Raw genomic sequence first — 22,859 nt, forward strand, 5'->3', positions numbered from 1 at the left:
TGATCAGGGCATGATCACTGCGATCGGTCAAGTCCAATCGGGCTGCCACATCGATTGTGGGGTGGGAACTCAGTGGCCATGCCTGGAAGTGTTGGGGGCATGTAGACCCTTCCAAATAAGGAGTTTAGGTGCCGCTGTGTCTGACAAACAAGTGTGATTGACAGGACAGTTGTATTTTCCTGGGGTGGCCTGGATGGTCTTTTTCCTGTGTTACTTTGCAAAGTCTGGGCTGCAGATTTGTTTATTCAGAGCTACAGCCTGCTTGTCCTCCAACTTGGCCAATTCTTCCAGCATCCTTTGCAGGACACCATTTAAGATGGCCACACTACAAAGAGATGAGGGATGAGCTGGCCAGAGTTGAATGGAAGGGGACCCTTGCAGGGAAGACAGTGGCACAGCAATGGTAGGAGGTTTTGGGGGTTATTCAGGAGACACAACATGATTTCATCCCAATGAGGAGAAAACCTGCTAAGGGGAGGACATGGCAACCATGGCTGACAAGGGCTCAACAATGGTGCAGTGGTTAGCACTGTTGCCTACAGCGCTGAAGACCTGGGTTTGATCCTGACGCCGAGTTACTGTCTGTGGAGTTCGCACATTGTCCCCGTGTCTGCGTGGGTTTCACCCCCACAGCCCAAAGATGTGTAGGTTAAGTGGATTGGCCATGCTAAATTGCCCCTTAATTGTGAAAAAAAATAAAATTGGGTCCTCTAAATTTTAAAAAAACCCACGGCTGACAAGGGAAGTCATGGACAGCATAAAAGCAGAAGGAAATGCATAGAAGGTGGCACGAATTAGTGGGAACTCAGGATTGGGTAGCCTTTAAAAGCAAGCAAAGGACAACTAAAAAAACAATGGGGGGGGGATTGATGAAATATGAGGGTAAGATAGCTAGAAATGTAAAAGAAGATATAAAAGAAGAGCTTTTTTCAATATATAAAAGGTAAGAGAAAGGCAAGAATAGACATTAGACCATTGGAAAGTGAGGCCGAAGAAGCAACAATAGGAAATGAAGAAATGGCAGAGAGTTGAATAGTTACTTTGCATCAGTCTTCATGGTGGAAGTCACCAGTGGGATGCCAGAGCTCCAGGAGAATCAGGGGGCAGAGGTGAGTGTCGTGGCCATCACTAAGGAGTAGGTTTTGGGGAAACTGAAAGGTCTAAAGGTGGATAAATCACCTGGAGTAATGGACTACATCCCAGGGTTTTAAAGGAGATAGTAGAGGAGATTGGGGAGGCATTAGTGGTGATCTGGAATCACTGGAGGCAGGGAGGGTCCCAGAGGACTGGAAAATGGCTAATGTAACACCGCTGTTTGAGAAGGGAGGGAGGCAGAAGACTGGAAATTATTGGCTGGTTCACCTGACTTTGGTCATTGGTAAGATTTTAGTGTCTGTTATTAAAGATGAGATTGTGGAATACTTAGAAGTGCATGATAAAATAGGACTGAGTCAGCAACGGTTTCGTCAAGGGGATGTTGGAATTATTTGAGGAGTTAACAAGAAAGTTAGATAGTAGAGAACCAGTGGACATGATCTATTTAGATTTCCAGAAGGCCTTTGATAAAGTGCTGTATAGGAGGCTGTTAAATAAGTTACGAGCTCATGGTGCTAAGGGTAAGTTACTGGCATGGTAGAGGACTGACTGACTGGCAGAAGGCAGAGACTTGAGATAAAGGGGTCTGTTTCAGGATGGCAGCTAGTGACATGCCTCGGGTCGGTGTTGGGACCACTACCTTTCACAATATCCAGTAACAATCTGGAACCAGGAACTGAGGGAACTGTTACTAAGTTAGCAGATGATACAAAGATATGCAGAGGTTATATTGAGGAAACGGGGGCTGCAGAAGGACTTGGACAGGCTATTTTCTAAATGGGGAGAAAAAGGGCTAGGAAATCAGAAGCACAATAGGAGTCCTCATTCACGATTCTCTTATGGTTAACGTGCAGGTTCAGTCGTCAGTTAGGAAGGCAAATGCAATGTTAGCATTCATGACACGAGGACTAGAATACAAGAGCATGGAGCTGAGGCTGTACATGGTTCTGGTCAGACTCCATTTGGTGTGCTGTGAGCAGTTTTGGACCCCGTATCAAAGGAAGGATGTTCTGACCTTGGAAAGGGTCCAGAGGAGGTTTTCAAGAATAAACTCTGGAATGAAGAGCTTGTCATATGAGGAACGATTGAGGATTTTGGGTTTGTACTAGTTGGAGTTTTTGGAAGGATGAGGGGGCATCTTATTGAAACTTGCAGGATACTGAGAGGCCTGGATGGAGTGGATGTGGAGAGGATGTTTCCACGAATAGGAAAATCTAGAACCCGAGGGTACAGCCTCCGACTAAAGGGACGATCCTAAGACAGAGATAGATATGTTCTTGATTAATAATGGGATCGGATGTGATGGGGAGAAGGCAGGAGAATTGAGATGAGAAACATTTCAGCTATGATTGAATGACGGAGGGGACTCAATGAGCTGAATGGTCCAATTCTGCTCCTAAGTCTTATGCTCTTTCATTATTTCCTCTACGTATTCCCATTTTATAGATTCCGGTTTTCCTTTTGCCTAATATATTCTTATTTTCCTTTTGTCTTTTTCCTTTTGATTATTGTTATCCATGACAAAAGCTAGTGTAAATAATTGCAAAACATAAAAAAATGTTTAACAAAATGAATGAGTTTGCGGTAACAAAACTCAATGCTCGGTCTGTTAAGTCTGAATGCTGTAGGCCTGGCATGTATGCAGGTGAAACCATAGTGGAATCTGTCAGTCCAGCACTTGTTAGGAAGACATAATATTCAGTGCATATAAAACAGAAAAACTGCAAATGATGTAAATACACAGGAGATGAATGATCACCTGTGGAGCAAACAGAAAAATAATGTTTTGGTTTTATTTAGCCTTCCATTAGAACTGTAAAAATGAATAAGTGGGAACAACCAAAATCAGTATAATTTTAATGGACAAGTGATTAGAGGTGAGGGTGTTGACTTCGAAGATCAGTAGGGTAGATACAGAAAATGATGAATGGAAGACCTTTTGGGAAGTTGAAAGTGCAGTTGTAAGTAAATTGGTTAGAGGTTTATTTGAGGCGGGATGCAATTCAAGGAAGTGAACAGCGATGGCCTCATCTGTGACTGACAATGGGACCAGAGAGTCCACTTTTGATGGCAAGGCTGTGCCAGTAGCTATGAATAGGGGTAGGTGAGGTTATACAGGAGGAGAGATTAAGGGAGGAGAGAAATTCAATGAGCTCAGTGGGGAGCATGATTTTAGTTGGAGGTTGAAATCATAGGTTGAGAAGCCACTCGGTGGCAAAGACTAAGACAGTGAAGATGTTCTTGTGAAACTTGGCATGGGCAGTAGAGATCAAGGATTTTAAATGAGAGGTGAGATAATTGGAACAAGGTGATAAACTCAAAGGAGAAAGAAATGTCCGAGTAGGCGGCAGACCTACGTGTGATAAGAGCCGTAACACATTATTCCAGCATGGACTGGACAAGCGATGGGAGTTATAGCCAGGTGGGGAAGCTTAATTTAGTGAGAGTGTCATGACCCTTGGTCAGCTTTCTATCAAGGCCATGATGTCATTGGTTAGTAGCCCTTAAATTGCCCCGGATCAGTGTTATCAGGTAAAATGAATTATCACTCTGCACAATGGTTACTGTGTGGGCAAACTTATGGAAGCCTCCTGGATAAACAATCTATCTGGAGCCTAATTGCCTTTACGTGGTCAGTATTGGTGAGTATTTAGGGGGCAGCATGCAACGCAATGGTTAGCACTGGGACTGCGGCGCTGAGGACCCAGGTTCGAATCCCGGCCCTGGGTACTGTCCATGCGGTGTTTGCACATTCTCCACGTGCCTGCGTGGGTTTCACTCCCACAACCCAAAGATGTGCAGGTTAGGTGGGCTGGCCATGCTAAATTGCTCCTTAATTTGGGGGGGGGAGGGAATAATTGGGTTCTCGAAAAAATTAATTTAAAAATGGCGAGTATTTTAAGCACTGCTGTTCATTTTAACTTGAAGGTGTAAACGCTCAAGAAGTTTATCGCAATGTTCTTATTCAGTGTTGCTACAATATACTTCCTGATTGAATACAGTGACTAAAGAAAATAAGTTTAGATGCAGCATTGATTTTAAGTCCAGCCTTTGTAGAATCTCTCTCCCAGACTGACCATTTATTTTTGGAACTATCTTACCAACTATGATCCACAAATCTTCAATTTCTAGGTGGATTTTCACACAATTTTATTATAACTTGATGTTGGTTGCTTCCTGTCTTGAAACAAGGTTATGATGTAGCAGAACGGAGGAAGGGAAGGAGAAAGAGAATCATTCTAAAGCTAGAATTGAGATTTTTCCCAGGGGAATTATGGTGAGATGACTTATTTTATCCTATCCTGGATAAACTGATTTCCTGATTGCACAAATGTGAGCAACTTTGAGAACAATGAAGTCATTGCAAAAAGTTATTACGCTACATTGCATTTTAATCATCTTTAGTTTCTAGAGCCACTTTCTTTAAATGAAGCATGCTCAATATACCAAGACAGTTCCTCTGCCGCTCTGAGAATTAAGTACACTTGGGTGTCTTATTTTGTTTTCTCCTGAAAAAAGAACTAACGTACGAGTCTCTTAACTTCCCTTGATGCAGTGTTGTGGAAGATCTATTCTGCCGAGTAGATTGGTATAGAATATTAGCAAGTTTGGTGCATTGTTAAGAGGCAGCTCTGAAGTAAAGAGTAGATTTTTAAAGCTGCAAGTTGTTATTTGAAGCATTAAAACACCTGTTAGAAAAGTTAAATAAGATTCTTGGTAATTAATTTATCCTATATTTACTTTCAGACCAGTTTCAAAGTTATTAATGATACTGATGCTGGATATGTCAAGGAGGTTATGTACGAGCTTAGCAATAGACTGCTGCAGTTTGGTCAAAAGGCCTTGAAGATCACGGTAAATATTTTGAAAACTTAATTCCGTGTAATTGTTAATCTTTCCCAATTTCACCACATATTTCCCTTTCCGAAGACATTGATATCCGTATCTGGTTAAGTGGCAATTCTTCATGTGTGATCCTGGCCAGTATCATGTAGGTGGGCTGAGGAGGGCAGCACGGTGGCACAGTGGTTAGTGTTGCTGCCTACGGCGCTGAGGACCTGGGTTCGAATCCCGACCCTGGGTCACTGTCCGTGAGGAGTTTGCACATTCTCCCCGTGTCTGCGTGGGTTTCGCCCCCACAACCCAAAGATGTGCAGGTTAGGTGGATTGGCCACGTTAAATTGCCCCTTAATTGGAAAAAATAATTGGGTACTCTAAATTTATTTTTTAAAAATGTAGGTGGGCTAATTGATTAATTGTGATGTGCAAGCCGAGCCTCAGAGTTTCAGAGCAGTCATTGCGTAGAGAACTGGGATAGAGGAACCACAGCTCTATTTTAAATTTTTCTTTATAAATTTTGTATTTCTCCCTTTTATAGCCAGAGGCACAAAATGCAATGCCCCTACTCTGCCTTGACTTAGATTGGCTGAATTAACACTAATCATGGATGGAACCTATGCTTTTTGTTGAACCACTTTTGCTTGGAGTCATACCTAGGAAGATGGTTGTGGTTGTTAGACGTCAATCATCTCAGTTCCAGGAATTACTGCAGGAATTCCTTAAGGTGGTGTCATAGGTCCAACCATCTTCAGCTGCTTCATCAGAAGCCTTCTTTGCATCATAAGGTGATGAGAGATTGCACAATGTTCAGCACCATTCACGACTCCTGAGATACTGAAGAAGTTCATGTCCAATTGCAGAGAGACTTGGACAATATCTAGACTTCGGCTAACAGGTGGCAAGTAACATTCGTGCCATACAAATGCCAGGCAATGAGTATCTCCAACAAGAGTGAATCTAACCATCGCCCCATGATATTCAATGGCATTACCATCACTGAAGCCCCAAACTATCAACATCCTGCTGATTACAATTGACCAGATATTGAATTGGACTAACCATATAAATTTGTGGCTACAAGAGCAGGTCAGAGCTTGAGAATTCTGTGGTGAGCAATTCTCCTGACTCCCAAAAGCCTGTCCACCATCTACAAAGCATAAGTCAGGAGTGTGATGGAATATTTTCCACTTGACTGGATGAGTGCAGCTTTAGCAACACTCTGGAAGCTTGACACCACCATTCAGGTCCAAGCAGCCCGCTTGATTGGCACCCCATCCACAAACATTCACTCCCTCCACCACCGACATATGGTAATAGCAGTCTGTACCATCTACAAGATGCATTGCAGGAACTCTAAGGCTGAGGTTCCTTAGACAGCACCTTCCAAACCATGACTGCTACCATCAAGAAGGACAAGGGCAGCAGACTGTGGGAATACTAACAGTTCCCCTCCAAGCCCCACACCATCTTTCCATTTCTTACTGTCACTGAGTCAGAATCTCGGAATTCATTTCCTAACAACACTGGGTGTGCCTGCACCGCTTGGACTGCAGCAGTTCAATGAGACAGCTCACCACCACCTTCTGAAAGGCAATTAAGGATATGCAATGAATGGCCCAGACAACGATGCCCGTGTCCCATAAGTGATTTTTAAAAATTATTAAGCCATGGGATGTGTTTGGTCACTGAGCTAATGTTTTGTGTCATTTTCATTATGGTTTAAACATTTTTTCCTTCCAGCACACACACATACATAAAATCTTCAATTTTTAAAATCTTTGTCTTTCTATTCTCAGCCGTGCTACTGTTAAACCAGTTGCTGGCACAGATGCTGCAGTGACCAGGATTGATGTGCATTTTTTAAAAAATGCATGTTATAATAATTCCCACACCTTTTTTTTAAAAAAAAATCATGTTCTCACCAGGCCAGCATTTCTACAGCCATAAAAATGTTCATGTAATCATGTTACAGTTACACTGACTGCTAGAAAAGTTTTAAGGGCCACTAGTTTAACATTTACATCTCTTTCTCTTACAAATTGTAGGTATGTGTAGAGTTCCTTACATCTACAAGTACATCTTACATTGGATTTTTTTAAATTTAGGGTTCTGCTGAGAAATTAATTCAAGAAACAAAATCCTGTATACCCGCTGACAATCCTAGACGTGAGTTGCATATGGCAACGAACTTGGGGAGTTACCCAGGTAATTTGTGTTTGAAACCGATGGTAAATCTTGTCTGTGTGATACAAATTGATTACCAGGTGTTTTTAGCCACTCCGGGCAGCAGTTTATCATTGCCTGTACGATCCTGAGGGCATCAAAGTCAAGTCCGTGTTAGAGCATGTGGGGAGCTGGTTTAGAAGCGTTTTAGTAGCCCGGTGCCCTTTGTCACAAACTCTGTTGCATAATTTGTTTTGCTGAAACAGAAGTGGTTGTTTATTTTCATGTTGAACATCCTGAGCCTAATCTTTTAGCTCAACCCCTTGAAATCACTGCACTCTCATCCAGTCTCATTAAACTGCTTTGTCTCAGATAGCAAATATTTTTGAGCAACAAAGCTGACTTAAATATGTACATTTTAAGACTTCTTGTTTCTCTACTAGTTTGATATATTATATTTATAAAGGTTGACTAAATGAGACAGCGTGCTAGATTAGCTGCTGTTGATATACTTGCATTGAACAGATATTTTGTGTCTGTCTTCACTGCAGAAGATGCAAGTAACTTTCTAGAAATAATTGCAAATCAAGAGGCGAAAGAAGGGAGGAATTTAAAATAATGTCAACCACCAGGGAAAAAGTACTAACAAAATTATTAGAACTAGCTGACGTTCCCAATTCCTGATAGATTTCATCTTATGATCTGAAAAAAAGTGGCTTCTGAGATAGCAAATGCATTGGTTTTAATTTTCCAAAATTCCCTGGATTCTAGAATAGTCCCATCAGATTGGAAAATAACAAATGTAACTCCGCTATTGTTACAATGTCTTGAGCCAGTACGCGGTCAATTCCAACCCCAATTGACCCGGAGCCACAACACGGTTGAAATTAACTTTTTTATTTTAAAATACCGAATGTTGATCCCGGCCCCATGTCACTATCCGTGTGGAGTTTGCACATTCTCCCCGTGTCTGCATGGGTTTCGCCCCCACAACCCAAAGATGTGCAGGCTAGGTGGATTGGCCACGCTAAATTGCCCCTTAATTGGAAAAGAATAATTGGGTACTCTAAATTAATTTAGAGTGGCCTAATTGTGCTCCCATGTCTGATGATCTAACCGTTAACCCTCCTCCCTTTTACTCACTCCACCCAATATACAAACACGGAGAACACAGAGGGAATAGAGGGATGTAAAATGATAATGAAAGTAAAAAGATAAGAGACTTTGTTTCATAGAATCCCTATAGTGCAGAAGGAGGCCAATTGTTTGCCTAAATTTCATAGATTTCTTTGAGGAAATAACGAGCATTATGAATAAAGGAGAACCTGCAGCTGTGGTGCATTTGGATTTCCAGAATGTATTTGACAAGGTGTCAATTCAAAGGTTACTACACAACATGAGCGCTCATGTTGTAATGGGTAACATATTAGCATGGATAGGGGGTTGATAAGGGAGTCAAAGGGTGCAGTGAGTAGACAGAAAAGAAGAGGCCACAATCAGATAAGCCATGATCTAATCAAATGGGTGGAGCAGGCTCAAGGTTACCAAATAGCCTACCCCTAATTTGTAAGTACGGTTCTTATTTGGTCTCAATCTCATCATCGTTGATTCAGACATAGGTCCAAGAGCTGAATGACAGAGGAGGAATTAGATTATCTGCCCTAGATATTTCATACTGATTATGCTAGTACGGATTGCGAGCAAAACTGAGATTATGAATGCCGAGGTGGAACGTCTCCATTGTTTTGTCAGACATGGCATAAATGAAGATAGTCATGGTTGTTAGATACCAGTCATCACAGCCCCTGAACCACTTACAAAGTGCTCTTGGGCCAATAATCTTCAGCAAGATGATCAATGACCTTTCTTCTGTCATAAACATTCTGCTAATAATTCCAGCTACATTTTAAATTCCTCCAAAGAAAATGCCCATGACAGCTTACAGAGGAACTGGAAAGCAATCGACTTATTCTGAAAAGTACAGGCAGCAGATATGCCACATTAGTTCCCAATAATGACAACCTTTATCAAGAAAGTGACTTTCAGTATCTCCTTTGATGTTGAGTATCATCTAACCCTCTCCAATTAGAATGGAATCCTAGACATTCTACGGCACAGAAAGAGGCCACTTGACCCATTGTGTCTGCATTGGCTGAAAAACAAGCCACCCAACCTAATCCTACTTTCCAGCATTTGGTCCTTTGCCCTACAGGTTATGGCAGTTGCGACTCATATCCAGACACCTTTAAAATGAGTTGAAGGTTTCTGCCTCTTCTATACTATCAGGCAGTGAGTTCCAAATCCGCACAACCTTCTGGGTGAAAATGTTTTCCCTCAACTCTCCTCTAATCTTTCTATCAATTACATTAAATCTATACCCCATAGCCTCTGATCTCTCTATTAAAGTAAATACACCATTCCCATCCACTCTATTCAGGCCCCTCACAATTTTGCACATCTCAATCAAACCGCTCAGCCGCCTCTGTTCCAAGAAGAACAACCTCACCCTTTCCAATCTTTCCCCATGGCTGCAGCTTTCTAGTACTGGCTGTCATAATATACATCCAGGTATATGATGGTGTGCAGACAGGCAGTGATTGACACACAGGATGACCAGTTAACACACAGAAACAGCAGCCAATCACCAGACAGGACACGACCACTATAAAGCCAGAGGGCACTAGTTTTCCCGCTCTTTCGGGATCCAGCCGCTGAGACAGTCGGAGCTCGTGAGCAGCAATTAGAACAAACACCATGTGGTAGTAAGATAGTCTGGTCAGGTTAGCCTCAGGTCTCCAGTCAAGTCAGCATAGTGTCAATCCACAGTTAAAGCATGCGTTATAGTTAAGTGTTCAATAAAATCGAGTTGCATTTCTTCAAGTGTTGGAAGCCTGTCTCTCTCAATACTGCAGTAAACGCAGTCCTCATAGACCCAGTTTACCCAACACATCATGATACCAGTGAGTCATGCTCGAGTTTGACGGACCTACCTTGAGATAATTGCCTTTGACCAGCAATCAGCCATTCGGTAACATGGACAGCGTCCGCCCTCCTCCGCAGTTCCGCATCGCCGGCAACCTCGGTGCAAACTGGAAGATTTTCAAGCCAAAGTTCCAGCTATATCTTGAAGCCACCGACCTCGAGGCTGCATTTGATGCCAGGAAGATTGCTCTCTTCCTTTCTACAGCTGGGGACCACGCTATCCACATCTTTAACTCCCTCACCTTTGCTGAAGGCGAGGACAAAACGAAGTTTAAAACAGTCCTGCTGAAGCTTGACAGCCACTGTGACATCGAGGTCAATGAGAGCTTTGAACGGTATGTGTTCCAGCAGAGACTTCAGGGTAAGGATGAACCTTTTCAGTCTTTTTAACCCATCTCCATATCCTCACGCAGTCATGCAACTATGGCTCCACTTCTGATTCCATGATCCGGGATCAGATCGTTTTCGGGGTCCACTCCGATCCCCTTCGCCAGCAGCTCCTAAAAGTTAAGCAGCTCACCCTTACCATCGCCATCGAGACCTGCGTCCTCCACGAGCACGCTAACAACTGGTCCTCCCATATCAAGGCGGCAGAAACGGCACGGCAAAACCCCCACGATGCAGAACGGGTGCAGGCCATAAAACAAATGCAGTGCCTGAGTATGGATGAGGGCGGCCATTTCGCACGCTATTCCTGGGTTCCGTCGCATGCACGCCACGACCAAGGGGATGGCGAGGCCGACGGCCGAACCGCGCAAGTGTGCACGTCGTTCAACCGCACTGCGCATGCGCGGTGGCGCACGGAACGTCCTGACGGCGGCGCCGTGATGTGCTCCAACTGTGGCTCCGCCCATTTAACGCGGCAATGTCCCGCGAAATCTCGAAGCTGTCTTCAGTGTGGCAAGCTTGGTCACTACGCAGCCCTTTGCAGATCTGCTCCACTGCCCAGCACACAGCGATCCCAGCCACAGTGCAGGAGCGTCCGGTCAGTACAGCAACCCGTCACAGACACCGACCCCGACAGTCTACCAGATCCCGACACTGAGGGCCTCACATCCCCATTCCAGGTGGGCATCATCACCAAGCATACGCTGCCTTTCTCAACGATGGTGAAACAACTCCCAATTCTGAGCATTGATCCGGACGACGAGTGGTGTGCCACCCTTACGGTCAACAAGCTCGCATATGCTTCAAGCTGGACACCGGCGCTTCAGCGAACCTCATTTCAAAGTCTGACCTCGACACCATCCGCGTCAAACCAAGCATTCTTCCACCGGCCTGCCAGCTCCTCGACTACAATGGCAATGCCATTGCTGCCAGTGGCTCATGCCAGCCTGCGGTGTCCCATCGTTCTTCAAAAGCAACGCTGCGTTTTGAAATTGTAGGAACCAACAGAGCTTCGTTGCTCGGTGCTCGGGCCTGCAAACTCCTGAACCTTGTGCAGCGGATTCACACCATGTCGTCCGCAGAGGCAACTGCCTCAGCAGATGTCAACTTCCAGGCCCAACTCAATGACATCATAGCGCAATACCATAGCGGGTTCGAAGGTATGGGCACACTCCCTTACCGATACAAAATCTGTTGAAGCCAAATGCTACCCCTGTGGTTCACGCACCGCATTGGGTGCCGGCACCCCTTAAGGACCGCCTCAAGCAGCAGCTGCAAGATCTCCAGGACCAGGGCGTCATTTCTAAGGTCACGGAACCCACGGACTGGGTTAGCTCCATGGTTTGTGTCAAAAAGCCGTCAGGGGAACTTCGAATCTGTATCGATGCCAAAGATTTGAACCGTAACATCATGAGGGAACACTACCCTATACCTAAACGAGAAGAGCTAACCAGCGAGATGACTCAAGCCAAGTTCTTCACGAAGCTGGATGCCTCCAAGGGGTTTTGGCAAATCCAGCTGGACACGTCCAGTCGAAAGCTGTGCACATTCAACACCCCACTCAGTTGCTACTGTTACAACCGAATGCCCTTCGGCATCATCTCCGCCTCCGAGGTGTTCCACCGCATAATGGAACAAATGATGGAGTGCATCAAGGGAGTGCGAGTGTACGTCGATGATATCATTATCTGGTCCACAACTCCTCAGGAGCATATCGATCGCCTCAAGCGGGTGTTCCACAGGATCCACGTGCATGGCCTCCGACTCAACAGAACCAAATGCTCGTTCGGTCAAACAGAAATCAAATTCCTTGGCGACCACATTTCGCAGTTTGGCATGCAGCCAGATGCAGACAAGGTTTCGGCAATCAACGCCATGAAGACCCCGAAGGACAAGAAGGCGGTCCTCCACTTCCCAGGGATGGTCGACTTCCTTGGGAAGTTTATCCCCAACCTTGCATCACACGCCACAGCTCTCCGCCATCTCGTTAAAAAAACTACGGACTTCCAGTGGCTACCTGCTCATGAGTAAGAGTGGCGTGAGCTCAGGGCGAAACTCACCAAGGCCCCGGTGCTGGCGTTCTTCGACCCCGCCAAGGAAACTAAAATATCCACCGACGCCAGGCTAGCATTGGGGCAGTGCTCCTCCAGCGGGACGACTCTTCCTCCTGGGCCTCAGTCGCATATGCCTTTAGAGCCATGACACCCACTGAGCAACGATTCTGAAAAAGAATGCCTGGGCCTCCTCACAGGAATCGACAAGTTCCATGATTGTGTATGGCCTCCCCAAATTCACGGTCGAGACAGACCACAGGCGATTGGTTCACATCATCCAAAAAGATCCCAATGACATGACACCACGGCTACAGCGTATCCTCCTCAAACTCCGCCGCTACGATTTCGACCTGGTGTACACCCCGGGCAAAGAGCTCATTGTGGCCGATGCACTCTCCAGATCTATCACCACACCGTGTGAGCAGACTGACTTTGTCTGTCAAATAGACGCGCAGGTGCAATTCTGTGCCTCCAACTTTCCGGCCACTGATGAAAAGGTCGTGCAAATTCGTCAGGAGACGGCCAGGGATCCTCTACTCCAGCGGGTCATGCGACATCTCACCGATGGTAGGCAAAAGGGGCAGTGCCCCCAGTTTTATATTGTAAAGGACAATCTAACGGTGGTAGACAGCATCCTAATGAAGCTGGACAAAATTGTGATGCCACAGAGCATGCGAGAGTTGGCCCTCGGCCAAATATACGAGGGTCACCAGGGGGTCGAAAAGTGTCGCCGTCGAGCCCGAGAGGCAGTATATTGGCCAGGCATCAGCCAAGATATCGCCAACACGGTCCTCAATTGCCCAACGTGTCAAAGGTTCCAGCCGGCTCAGTCTAAAGAGACTCTACAGCCGCATGAAATGGTGACCTCCCCATGGTCCAAAGTTGGTGTTGACCTGTTCCATGCCAAGGGCTGGGACTATGTCCTCCTCATGGACTACTTTTCCAACTACCCCGAGGTTGTCAACTGATTGACCTCGCCTCAGCAACGGTAATCAAGGCATGAAGGAGACTTTTGCCTGGCATGGCATCCCACTCACGATGATGAGTGACAACGGACCCTGCTTCAGCCAGGAGTGGACAGATTTTTCCCGGCTGTACAAGTTTCTGCACATCTCATCGAACCCCCACTACCCCCAGTTGAATGGGAAGGCTGAGAAAGGGGTCCACATCGTTAAAAGACTGTTGTGCAAAGCTGCTGACTCGTGTTCTGATTTCAACCTGGCGCTGTTAGCCTACAGGGCGACTCCTTTGTCCACTGGGCTGTCCCCAGCGCAGCTCCTAATGAACCGCACACTGCGAACAACGGTGCCGGCTATCCACATTCCTTGACAACTTTCCGGTCCTACAGAGGATACAGCAGTCTCGGACTCAATGCAAGTCGGCGTACGACGCCCACGCCACAGATCTCCCTTACCTGGTCCCTGCTAACCGAGTTCGTGTTCAGCTACCTGACGGTGGCTGGTCTGCCACAGCTGTGCTGGCCAAGCAAGTGGCCCCGAGATCGTTCCTCGTTCGCATGCCTGACGGCTCCTTTCTTCGGCATGATAGGCGGGCACTGCGCGACTTCCGTGCCCGCCACCTAACCGTGATGTCCCGCCTCGCACGCTGGTTCCTCAGGACACGCCCTTCCACGAGGCCACCGATCTGCCAGTTATTCTGCCGACCTCTACATTGGAGGCAGTTCCGCCCGTTCAAGCGCAGGCGGTCCCTGACCCACCCTTGAGGCGGTCAACCAGAAGTCGTCGCCCGCGACAGAGACTGAATTTATAGACTGAATGTTGCATGACCTTGTTATCTCATCGTTTACACACCTGTACATATCGTTTTTTCTCATGTGTTATCTGCCCTCTATCTGCACTAGACACCTTCCCATGTAAATACGTTAGCACATTTTGTATATAGTCAGGCTCCTGTACACACACACACTCGCTATTTATTGACCTGAACACTTTTTTTTAAAGTGGGGGGAGAGATGTCATAATATACATCCAGGTATATGATGGTGTGCAGACAGGCAGTGATTGACACACAGGATGACCAGTTAACACACACAACACAGCAACCAATCACCAGACAGGACACGACCGCTATAAAGCCAGAGGGCACTAGTTTTCCCGCGCTCTCGGGATCCAGCCTCTGAGACAGTCGGAGCTCGTGAGCAGCAATTGGAACAAACACCATGTGGTAGTCAGATAGTCTGGTCAGGTTAGTCTCAGGTCTCCAGTCAAGTCAGCATAGTGTCAACCCACAGTTAAAGCATGCGTTATAGTTAAGTGTTCAATGAAATCAAGTTGCATTTCTTCAAGGAAGCCTGTCTCTTTCACTGCTGCAGTAAACGCAGTCCTCGTAAACCCAGTTTACCCAACACATCACTGGCAACATTGTTGTAAATCTCCTCATGCAATTGCCTGTAATTATTCAGTATATGCCTCACTCTCCTTTTAAACAAAGGTACAGCATTAGCAAACCTCCAGGCTTCCAGCACCACATCTGTATCCAGAGCATTGTATAATGATGGTCAGAGCCAAAGCTATTTCTCCCCAGTTTCATACAAGTCTATTTCATCTGGCCCCGATTTATCCACTTTAGTTATGTTAATCCTCTTAATACTTCCCCTCTCCCAATGCTTAACTTAAATATTTCACTCTCCTCCTTGATTCACGTGCGGAACTTGGATGTGGCTGCTGTTACGGAGGCTTGGTTAAAAAAGGGACACGAGTGGCAGCTAAATATTCCAGGTGTTTTTTTGGTGAGACAGGGAGGAAGGTAAAAGAGGTGGGGGATACTGCAATATCTGGTTAGAGAACATATTACAGCTGTACAGAGGGAGGACACCATGGAAGAATCAGGTAACGAGGCATTTTGGGTGGAGCTCAGAAACAGGAAGGCGGCAATCACTATAATGGATGTGTATTACTGGCCTCCCAACAGCTCACAGGAAGTTGAAGTGCAGATATGTAAGCAGACTCTGGATGAATGTAGAAATAATAGGGTTGTTGTAGTGGGAGACTTTAATTTTCCTACTTTTGACTGGAAATCCCTTAGGGCTAGGGGTCTGGATGGTGAGGAATTTGTTAAGTGTGTCCAAGAAGGTTTTTTGGAACAATATGTGTATAGTCCGACTAGAGAGGGGGCTATATTGGAACTGGTACTAGGGAACGATCCCGGCCAGGTCATCAGCGTTCTAGTGGGAGAATATGTGGCGAACAGTGACCACAATTGTTGTCCTAGGGTTAAGGTGCTAAATTGGGGGACGGCTAACTACAACCAGATTAGGCAGGATTTGGAGGCTGTTGTTTGGGAGAGGCTGTTTGAGGGTAAATCCACATTTGGCATGTGGGAATTTTTTACGGAGCAGTTAATGGGAGTGCAGGACAGGCATGTGCCGGTAAAAAGGAAGGACAGGAAAGGCAGGATTTGGGAACCAAGGATGACCAGGGAAATTGCGAATCTTGCCAAAAAGAAAAAAGATGCATTTGTGAGGTACAGGCAACTAAACACAGATGAAGCACTTGAGGAACACAAGGAAAGTAGAAAAGAGCTCAAGCAGGGAGTTAGAAGGGCAAAAAGGGGTCACAAAATGTCCTTACCAGATAGGATTAAGGCATTTTATATGTATATTAAGAGGGTAGCTAGAGAAAGAGTTGGTCCACTCGAGGACAAAGGGGGGAAATTATGTGTAGAACAAGAGGAAGTAGGTGAGTTCCTTAATGAGTATTTTGCATCGGCATTCACAAAGGAGAGGGCCACGCTGATTGGTGGTGTCTCAGAAGGATGGGTAAACACTTAAAAATAGGTTGTTATTATGAGGGCCAGATGGCATCTATCCCAGATTACTGAGGGAGACGAGATATGAATCGCTAAGATTCGAACAGTCCTCGTTGCCCACTGGTGAGGTCCCAGAGGATTGGAGGATAGCCAATGTTGCACCGTTATTTAAGACGGGTTGCAAGGATAATCTGGGTAATTATAGGCCAGTGAGCCTGACGTCAGTCATAGTGAAATTTTAGGAAAATATTCTCGGAGATAGGATCTATGCACATTTGGAAATGAATGGTCTTATTAGCGACAGGCAGCATGGTTTTATACGAGGAAGGTTATGTGTCACTAATTTCATTGAATTTTACGAGGAGGTGACAAAAATGATTGACATGGGAAAGGCTGTGGATGTTGTCTACATGGACTTTAGTGAAGCATTTGATAAGGTCCCTCATGGCAGGCTGGTGCAAAAGATTAAATCACATTGGGTCAGGGCTGCACTACTGGATGGATTCAGAACTGACTTGGCCATAGAAGACGGAGGGTAGCAGTGGAAGGGTGTTTTTCCGAATGGAGGTCAGTAACTAGTGGTGTTCCGCAGGGATCGGTACTGGGACCTCTGCTCTTTGTAATATATATAAATGGCTTGGAAGAAAACGTATCGGGTCTGATTAGCAAGTTTGCAGATGATACTAAGATTGCAGGAGTTGCGGATAATGATGAAGATTGTCAGAGAATACAACAGGATATAGATACGCTGCAAAATTGGGCAGAGAAATGGCAGATGGAATTTTTAAAAATAAATTTAGAGTGCCCAATTATTTTTTTTCCATTTAAGGGGCAATTTAATCCACCTACTACCTGCACGTCTTTGGGTTGTGGGGGTGAAACCTATGCAGACGTGGGGAGAATGTGCAAACTCCACACGGACAGTGACCCAGGGCCAGGGAGATGGAATTTAACCCAGACAAATGCGAGGCGTTACATTTTGGTAAATCCAATTTAGGTGGGAGCAGTAAAATAAATTGCAGAACCATCAGGAGCATAGAGACACAGAGATCTGGGCGTGCAGGTCCACAGATCCTTAAAAGTGGCAGCACAGATTGAAATGGTGGTAAAGAAAGCTTATGACATGTTTGTCTCCATAGGACGGGGTATCGCATATAAAATCTTGAAAATTATGTCAGTTATATAGAACGTTGGTTTGGCCACATTTGGAATACTGTGTCCAATTCTGGTCACTGCACTACCAGAAAAACGTGGAGGCTTTGGAGAGAGTACAGAAAAGGTTTACCAAGGTGTTGGCATGGAGGGTATTAGCTATGAGGAGACATTGAATAAACTGGGATTGTTCTCCCTAGAGAGACGGAGGCTGAGGGCAACCTGAGAGAAGTTTATAAAATTATGAGAGGTATAAATAGGGTGAACAGTTGGAGGCTTTTTCCCAGGGCTGAAATAACAATTACAAGGGGGCACAGGTTCAAGGTGAGGGGGGAAAGGTTCAATGGAGATGTGCAGGGCACGTTTTTTTACACACAGAATGGTGGTGGCCTGGAATGCACTGCCAAGTGAGGTGGTTGAGGCAGATATGTTAGCGACCTTTAAGACTCGTCTGGATAGGCAAATGAACAGACTTGGGTATAGAAGGTTACAGGCGAATGGTCTAGATAGGACACGTGATTGGCGCAGACTTGGAGGATGGAAGGGCCTGTTGCTAGCCACATTATTGTTCATAGCCACATCGTCCACCTCCATCCACAAGTTACCTTTTTGCTCTTTTATATGCCCTACCCTTTCCTTGGTTATCCTCTTACTTTTGTTTTTCTAAATTAGATTACCCAATTATATTTTTCCAAAAGGGGCAATTTAGCGTGGCCAATTCACCTAACCTGCACATCTTTGGTTTGTGGGAGTGAGACCCACGCAGACACGGGGAGAATGTGCAAACTCCACACGGACAGTGACCCAGGGCTTGGATTCGAACCTGGGACCTCAGCGCCGCAGTCCCAGTGCTAACCACTGCGCCTATTATTAACAGTTTTTATGAAGCATTTTTCATATTGTACAGAACAAAGAGAAGAGTGAATATGCATCGAAATTGGAAATATATCTACATTGGTCGTCTTCAAATATTTACATTGGTTGTCTTTTGTTATTTACAACGGTTACCGCTTCTTGTTTTTTGTTCTCCAGTCGGTGTTTATTTCCAGCTGGGTCCCCTGCTTCCCCCTCGTTGTTTTACCATGGCATCCCCCTCCTTGTCTCTGGCTTATTGGCTGTTAGCTGCAAACAGGTCTTATGAAAGCCTTCCTCCTCCTCCTCCTCCTCCTCTTTCCCCCTCACCATGGCAAATTTAATTTTCTCCATCTGGAGAAATTCTGATAGGTTGGCCAGCCAGTGTGCAGCTTTGGGTGGTGCTGCTGATCGTTAGCCAAGCAGGATTCTGCAGCGGGCGATCAGGGAGGCAAAGGCAAGTGTGTCGGCTCCCCTCCCCATGGAGAGATCTGCTGTTCTGATACTACGAACACTGCCGCTCTTGGGCACGGTTCCATCCTCACCCCCACAGTCTTGGACATCGCCTCAAAGAAGGCTGTCCAGTACCGGACTAGTCTGGGGCAAGACCAGAACATGTGGGTATGGTTGGCCAGGTCTCCTTGGCACCGTTCGCATTTGTCCTCCACTTCCAGGAAGAACCTGTTTATTGGTGTTCTGGTTAAGTGGGCTCTGTACCACTTTCAGCTACATTAGGCTCAACTTTCCACACGTGGAGGTGGAGTTGCCCTATTACAGTGCTTTGCTCCAGAGTTCCCACCCTATTTCAAACCCTAGGTCCTCCTCCCACTTCCTTTGTCACATCTAGTGGTGTGTGCGCTCTTGCCAGTAATCGGTCATACACGTCGTCACAGTGCCCCCTCCCCAGGATGACTGTGTCCAGCAAGTCCTCTAACAGCGATTGTTGTGGTGGTCGTGAATACGTTATAGTTTCCCTTCATAAGACATTTTTGACCTGCATGTATCTTAGCTCATTTTCCCCCCTGTCAGCTGGAACCTCTCTTGTTAGTTCCTCTAGTGTTATTTGTGTAGAAGTCCCTAATTGTCATTGCCCACCCCGTCCTGTCTCCACCCTTTGAAGGTGGCGTCCTTTAGGGCTGCCGCAAACATGTGGTTGTTGCAGATGGGCCCTTAACTGACATTTTGGTTCATCCAAAGTGCTGTCACAGTTGGTTCCACGACTGGAGTGCGGCTATCACCACTGGGCTCGTTGAGTGTTTGTTCGGTGGGGATGGGAATGCAGCCGTGGCCAGGGCCCGGAGGGAGGTCCCTGTGCAGGAGACCTCCTCCATCCGTAACTTCTCGGCTCCTGGTTCGGGAGGGCTAGGGCCCCCCCCCCCCCCCCCCCCCCCCCCCATGGTTCTCATTTTCTGCAGTACCTTTTTGGGGATCCCAGAGATCCCTGGGGGAGGGGTCGGTTTTGGAGCGGGTGGAGGTGGCCTCATGTAGGGGCACGCGTTTAGGGACACTGTTAACGACACCTCTGCCGTCGCCGGCAGATACTCCACAAGCCCGGTAGTAGTGGCTGCTCTGAGGGTGTGGGGACAGTGACGGCAGCATATGCGGTTGGAGGGGGCATCGGTGTGGGTACCGATATGTGGTAACCACCAGTTCGCTCCAGGGGAGCTGGATGGGGGGTTTCCAGAGGTGGCAGTGAGCGGAGATCGAGAGATTTGGAGATCTCTTTATCGATGAGGGCTTCCCGAGCTTGGAGGAGTTTGAGCTGCCAGGTGGGAATGGGTTCCGGTATCTGCAGGTGAGGGACTTTGTGAAGAGGCAGGTTTCGATCTTCCCGCACCTGCTGCCCCAGGGGGCTACAAGATAAGGTGGTGTCGAGAGTGGAGGAGGGGAAGGTTTCCGAGATCTACAAGGAACTGATAGAATGGGAGGGAGCCCCCATAGGGGAGGTGAAGCAAAAGTGGGAAGAAGAACTGGGTCGGGAGTTGGTGGGCGGATTATGGGAGGAGGCCCTGAGGCAAGTTAATACATCTTCGTCGTGTGCTAGACTCAGCCTTTACAATGCATGCTGGTCCACAGGATGCACATGATGGTGGCCTGGATGAGCAGGCTCTTTGAGGGCTTGGAGGATAGGTGTGGGGAGTCTGGCAATATGTTTTGGGCATGTCCGACGGGTTTCTCGCAGGGGTTTGCTGAAGTCATGTCAGAGATCTTAAAGGTGAGGGTGGTACCGAGTCCAGAGATGGCCATCTTTGGTGTGTCAGAGGGTATGGGTTAGTGACATGGCGGGGTTTCTCAGACTCGAGAAAATCAAGTTCGCCCAGAGGGGATCGCTGCAGGGGTTTGCCTGGAGGTATCAGCCAATCATCAACTTCTTCAAAGGAGTGGGGGATGGAGGGAGTTTATCGGGTGGGTGATGGGGAAGATCCCTGATCTGGAGTTGCACCGGTTGATTATTTTGGAGAGGGGGGGCAGTACTTTATCATGGTCATTGACCCAGGTTTGGAGCGGTCAAGCCCGAGGTCAGGGAGGATGTCGGCGAAAGAGCTGAAGGGATTCATGTTCATTGGGGGGGGGGGGCTAGAAAATTAATTGGACCAGCTATTCCATCGCCATGACTGCAAGAATAGGGCATATGCTGGTTTCTCTGGTGAGTAATTCACTTTGTCTGGGCAGCATAGATTCCGACCTCGCGTGACTGTGTGGCGTTTGAACATTCTTCCCGTGTCTGCGTGGGTTTTCTCCGGGTACTCCAGTTTCCTCTCTCAGTCCAAGGATGTGTAGGTTAGGTGGATTGGCCATGCTAAATTGCCCCTAGTGGGGTTTCGGGAATAGGGTGGGGGATTGGATCTAGGTAGGGTGCTCTTTCAGAGTGTCGGCGCAGACCCAATGTGCCAAATTGTCTCCTTCTGAACTGTAGGGATTCTTGATCCCTTCCAAGGCTATCCTCCATCTCGGCTCAAATCAGGAATTTGATTAAAAGCTCACCATTCACCTGGATGGGCCTAACCTATCCGAACACTCAAGCTCAGCACCATCCAAGGAACGGGTTTGTTTCATTGGCGTTTCTGACACTCTACTCCATATTCACTTGCTTCATTGCTATTATGTATCCTGTGGGTGCACTATGTACGATCTGTAGGATGCACTGCAGAATTCATCAACTTCAATTAATTCCTCTTTGCCCTATAACTTCTATCAGTGAGGTGCCAGTGCAGAAATGTTTTGAGAACATAAAGTACGTACTTTGGAGTTTCTCGGTCAATGTCTTGCAATACTTCCATCTTCTGCGATCATTGGGGCATCATCATCACCAGGACTCCAACTGTTCAGAGAGCCCATTATCACCAACTTAGGGCAACTAGGAATGGGCATAAATACAACTTTTCCAGCCTTGTCCGCATCCAGAAAGCAGGGTGTTCCATCAATTTTCTCTTTTGAAAGATCCCTCCAACTGAATTTTCAGTGAAGGGACTCAGTTGCTCAAATCCTGGAAGTTTATACAGCAACATTATGTACTGATGTTAGAACCCTCCTGTTATTGATTACTGTCATAGTTGAGGTTCAGGGCGGTACGGTGGCGCAGCGTTTAGCACTACTGCCTCGTCGTCAAGGATCCGGGGTCAATCTCTGCTCCGGTGCACTGTCCATTTAGATTTTGAGATTCTGGAACATACCTCGCCATTCACCTGAGGAAGGAGCTGCGCTCCGAAAGCTCGTGTTTGAATCAAACCTGTTGGACTTCAACCTGATGTTGTAAGACTTCTTACTGTTCTCACCCCAGTCCAACGCCGGCATCTCCACATCATGGTTACCATCGACACTGCAAACTGCCGGCTCAAAGTGGAGAGGATCTCCAGGAAGATCGCACATATAGACACTAACATTAAGTTTCTACAGCTAAGTTCCGCACGCATGAGTGCGGCCTCAACCGGGATCTTGGATTCATGTCGCATTACATCCACCCCCCACCATCAGGCCTGGACTTGCAAAGTCCTACCAACTGTTCGGGCTTGAGACAATTTACACCTCTTTAACCTGTGATTATCCCTCTCCCTGGATCTGTAATGATTTGATTACCTGCAAATGCCTGCATTCCAAGCATTGTCCAGCATCTCTGACTTTGTCTATATAAATGTTTCTGGAACATACCTCTCCATTCACCTGAGGAAGGAGCTGCGCTCCGAAAGCTCGTGTTTGAATTTAACCTGGTGTTGTAAGACTTCTTACCATTTAGATTTTGCACATTCTCCCCATGTCTGCGTGGGTCTAACCCCCACAATGCCAAAGTTGAGCAGAGTAGGTGGATTGGCCTTGCCAAATTGCCCCTTACATAGAACATACAGTGTTCATAGAACATAGAACAGTACAGCACAGAACAGGCCCTTCGGCCCTCGATGTTGTGCCGAGCAATGATCACCCTACTCAACCCCACGTATCCACCCTACACCCGTAACCCAACAACCCCCCCACCCTCTTAACCTTACTTTTTTAAGGACACTACGGGCAATTTAGCATGGCCAATCCACCTAACCCACACATCTTTGGACTGTGGGAGGAAACCGGAGC

At 46.6% G+C, this 22,859-nt stretch overlaps 1 protein-coding gene across 2 annotated transcripts in view; it reads left to right on the forward strand.

Annotated features, from left to right (window-relative positions):
• The window catches only part of si:ch211-197h24.6, a 170,279-nt gene that overhangs the window by 143,300 nt on the left and 4,120 nt on the right, over positions 1–22,859 (forward strand). For both annotated transcript variants that reach the window (XM_038797610.1, XM_038797611.1), the window contains exons 23-24: positions 4,843–4,950; positions 7,041–7,140. In XM_038797610.1, coding sequence (XP_038653538.1) covers positions 4,843–4,950; positions 7,041–7,140 — 208 coding nt within the window. The remainder of the gene's footprint in view (positions 1–4,842; positions 4,951–7,040; positions 7,141–22,859) is intronic.

The sequence above is a fragment of the Scyliorhinus canicula genome, chromosome 5 (genome assembly GCF_902713615.1).
Source record: "Scyliorhinus canicula chromosome 5, sScyCan1.1, whole genome shotgun sequence".
NCBI classification, from domain to species: Eukaryota; Metazoa; Chordata; class Chondrichthyes; order Carcharhiniformes; family Scyliorhinidae; genus Scyliorhinus; species Scyliorhinus canicula.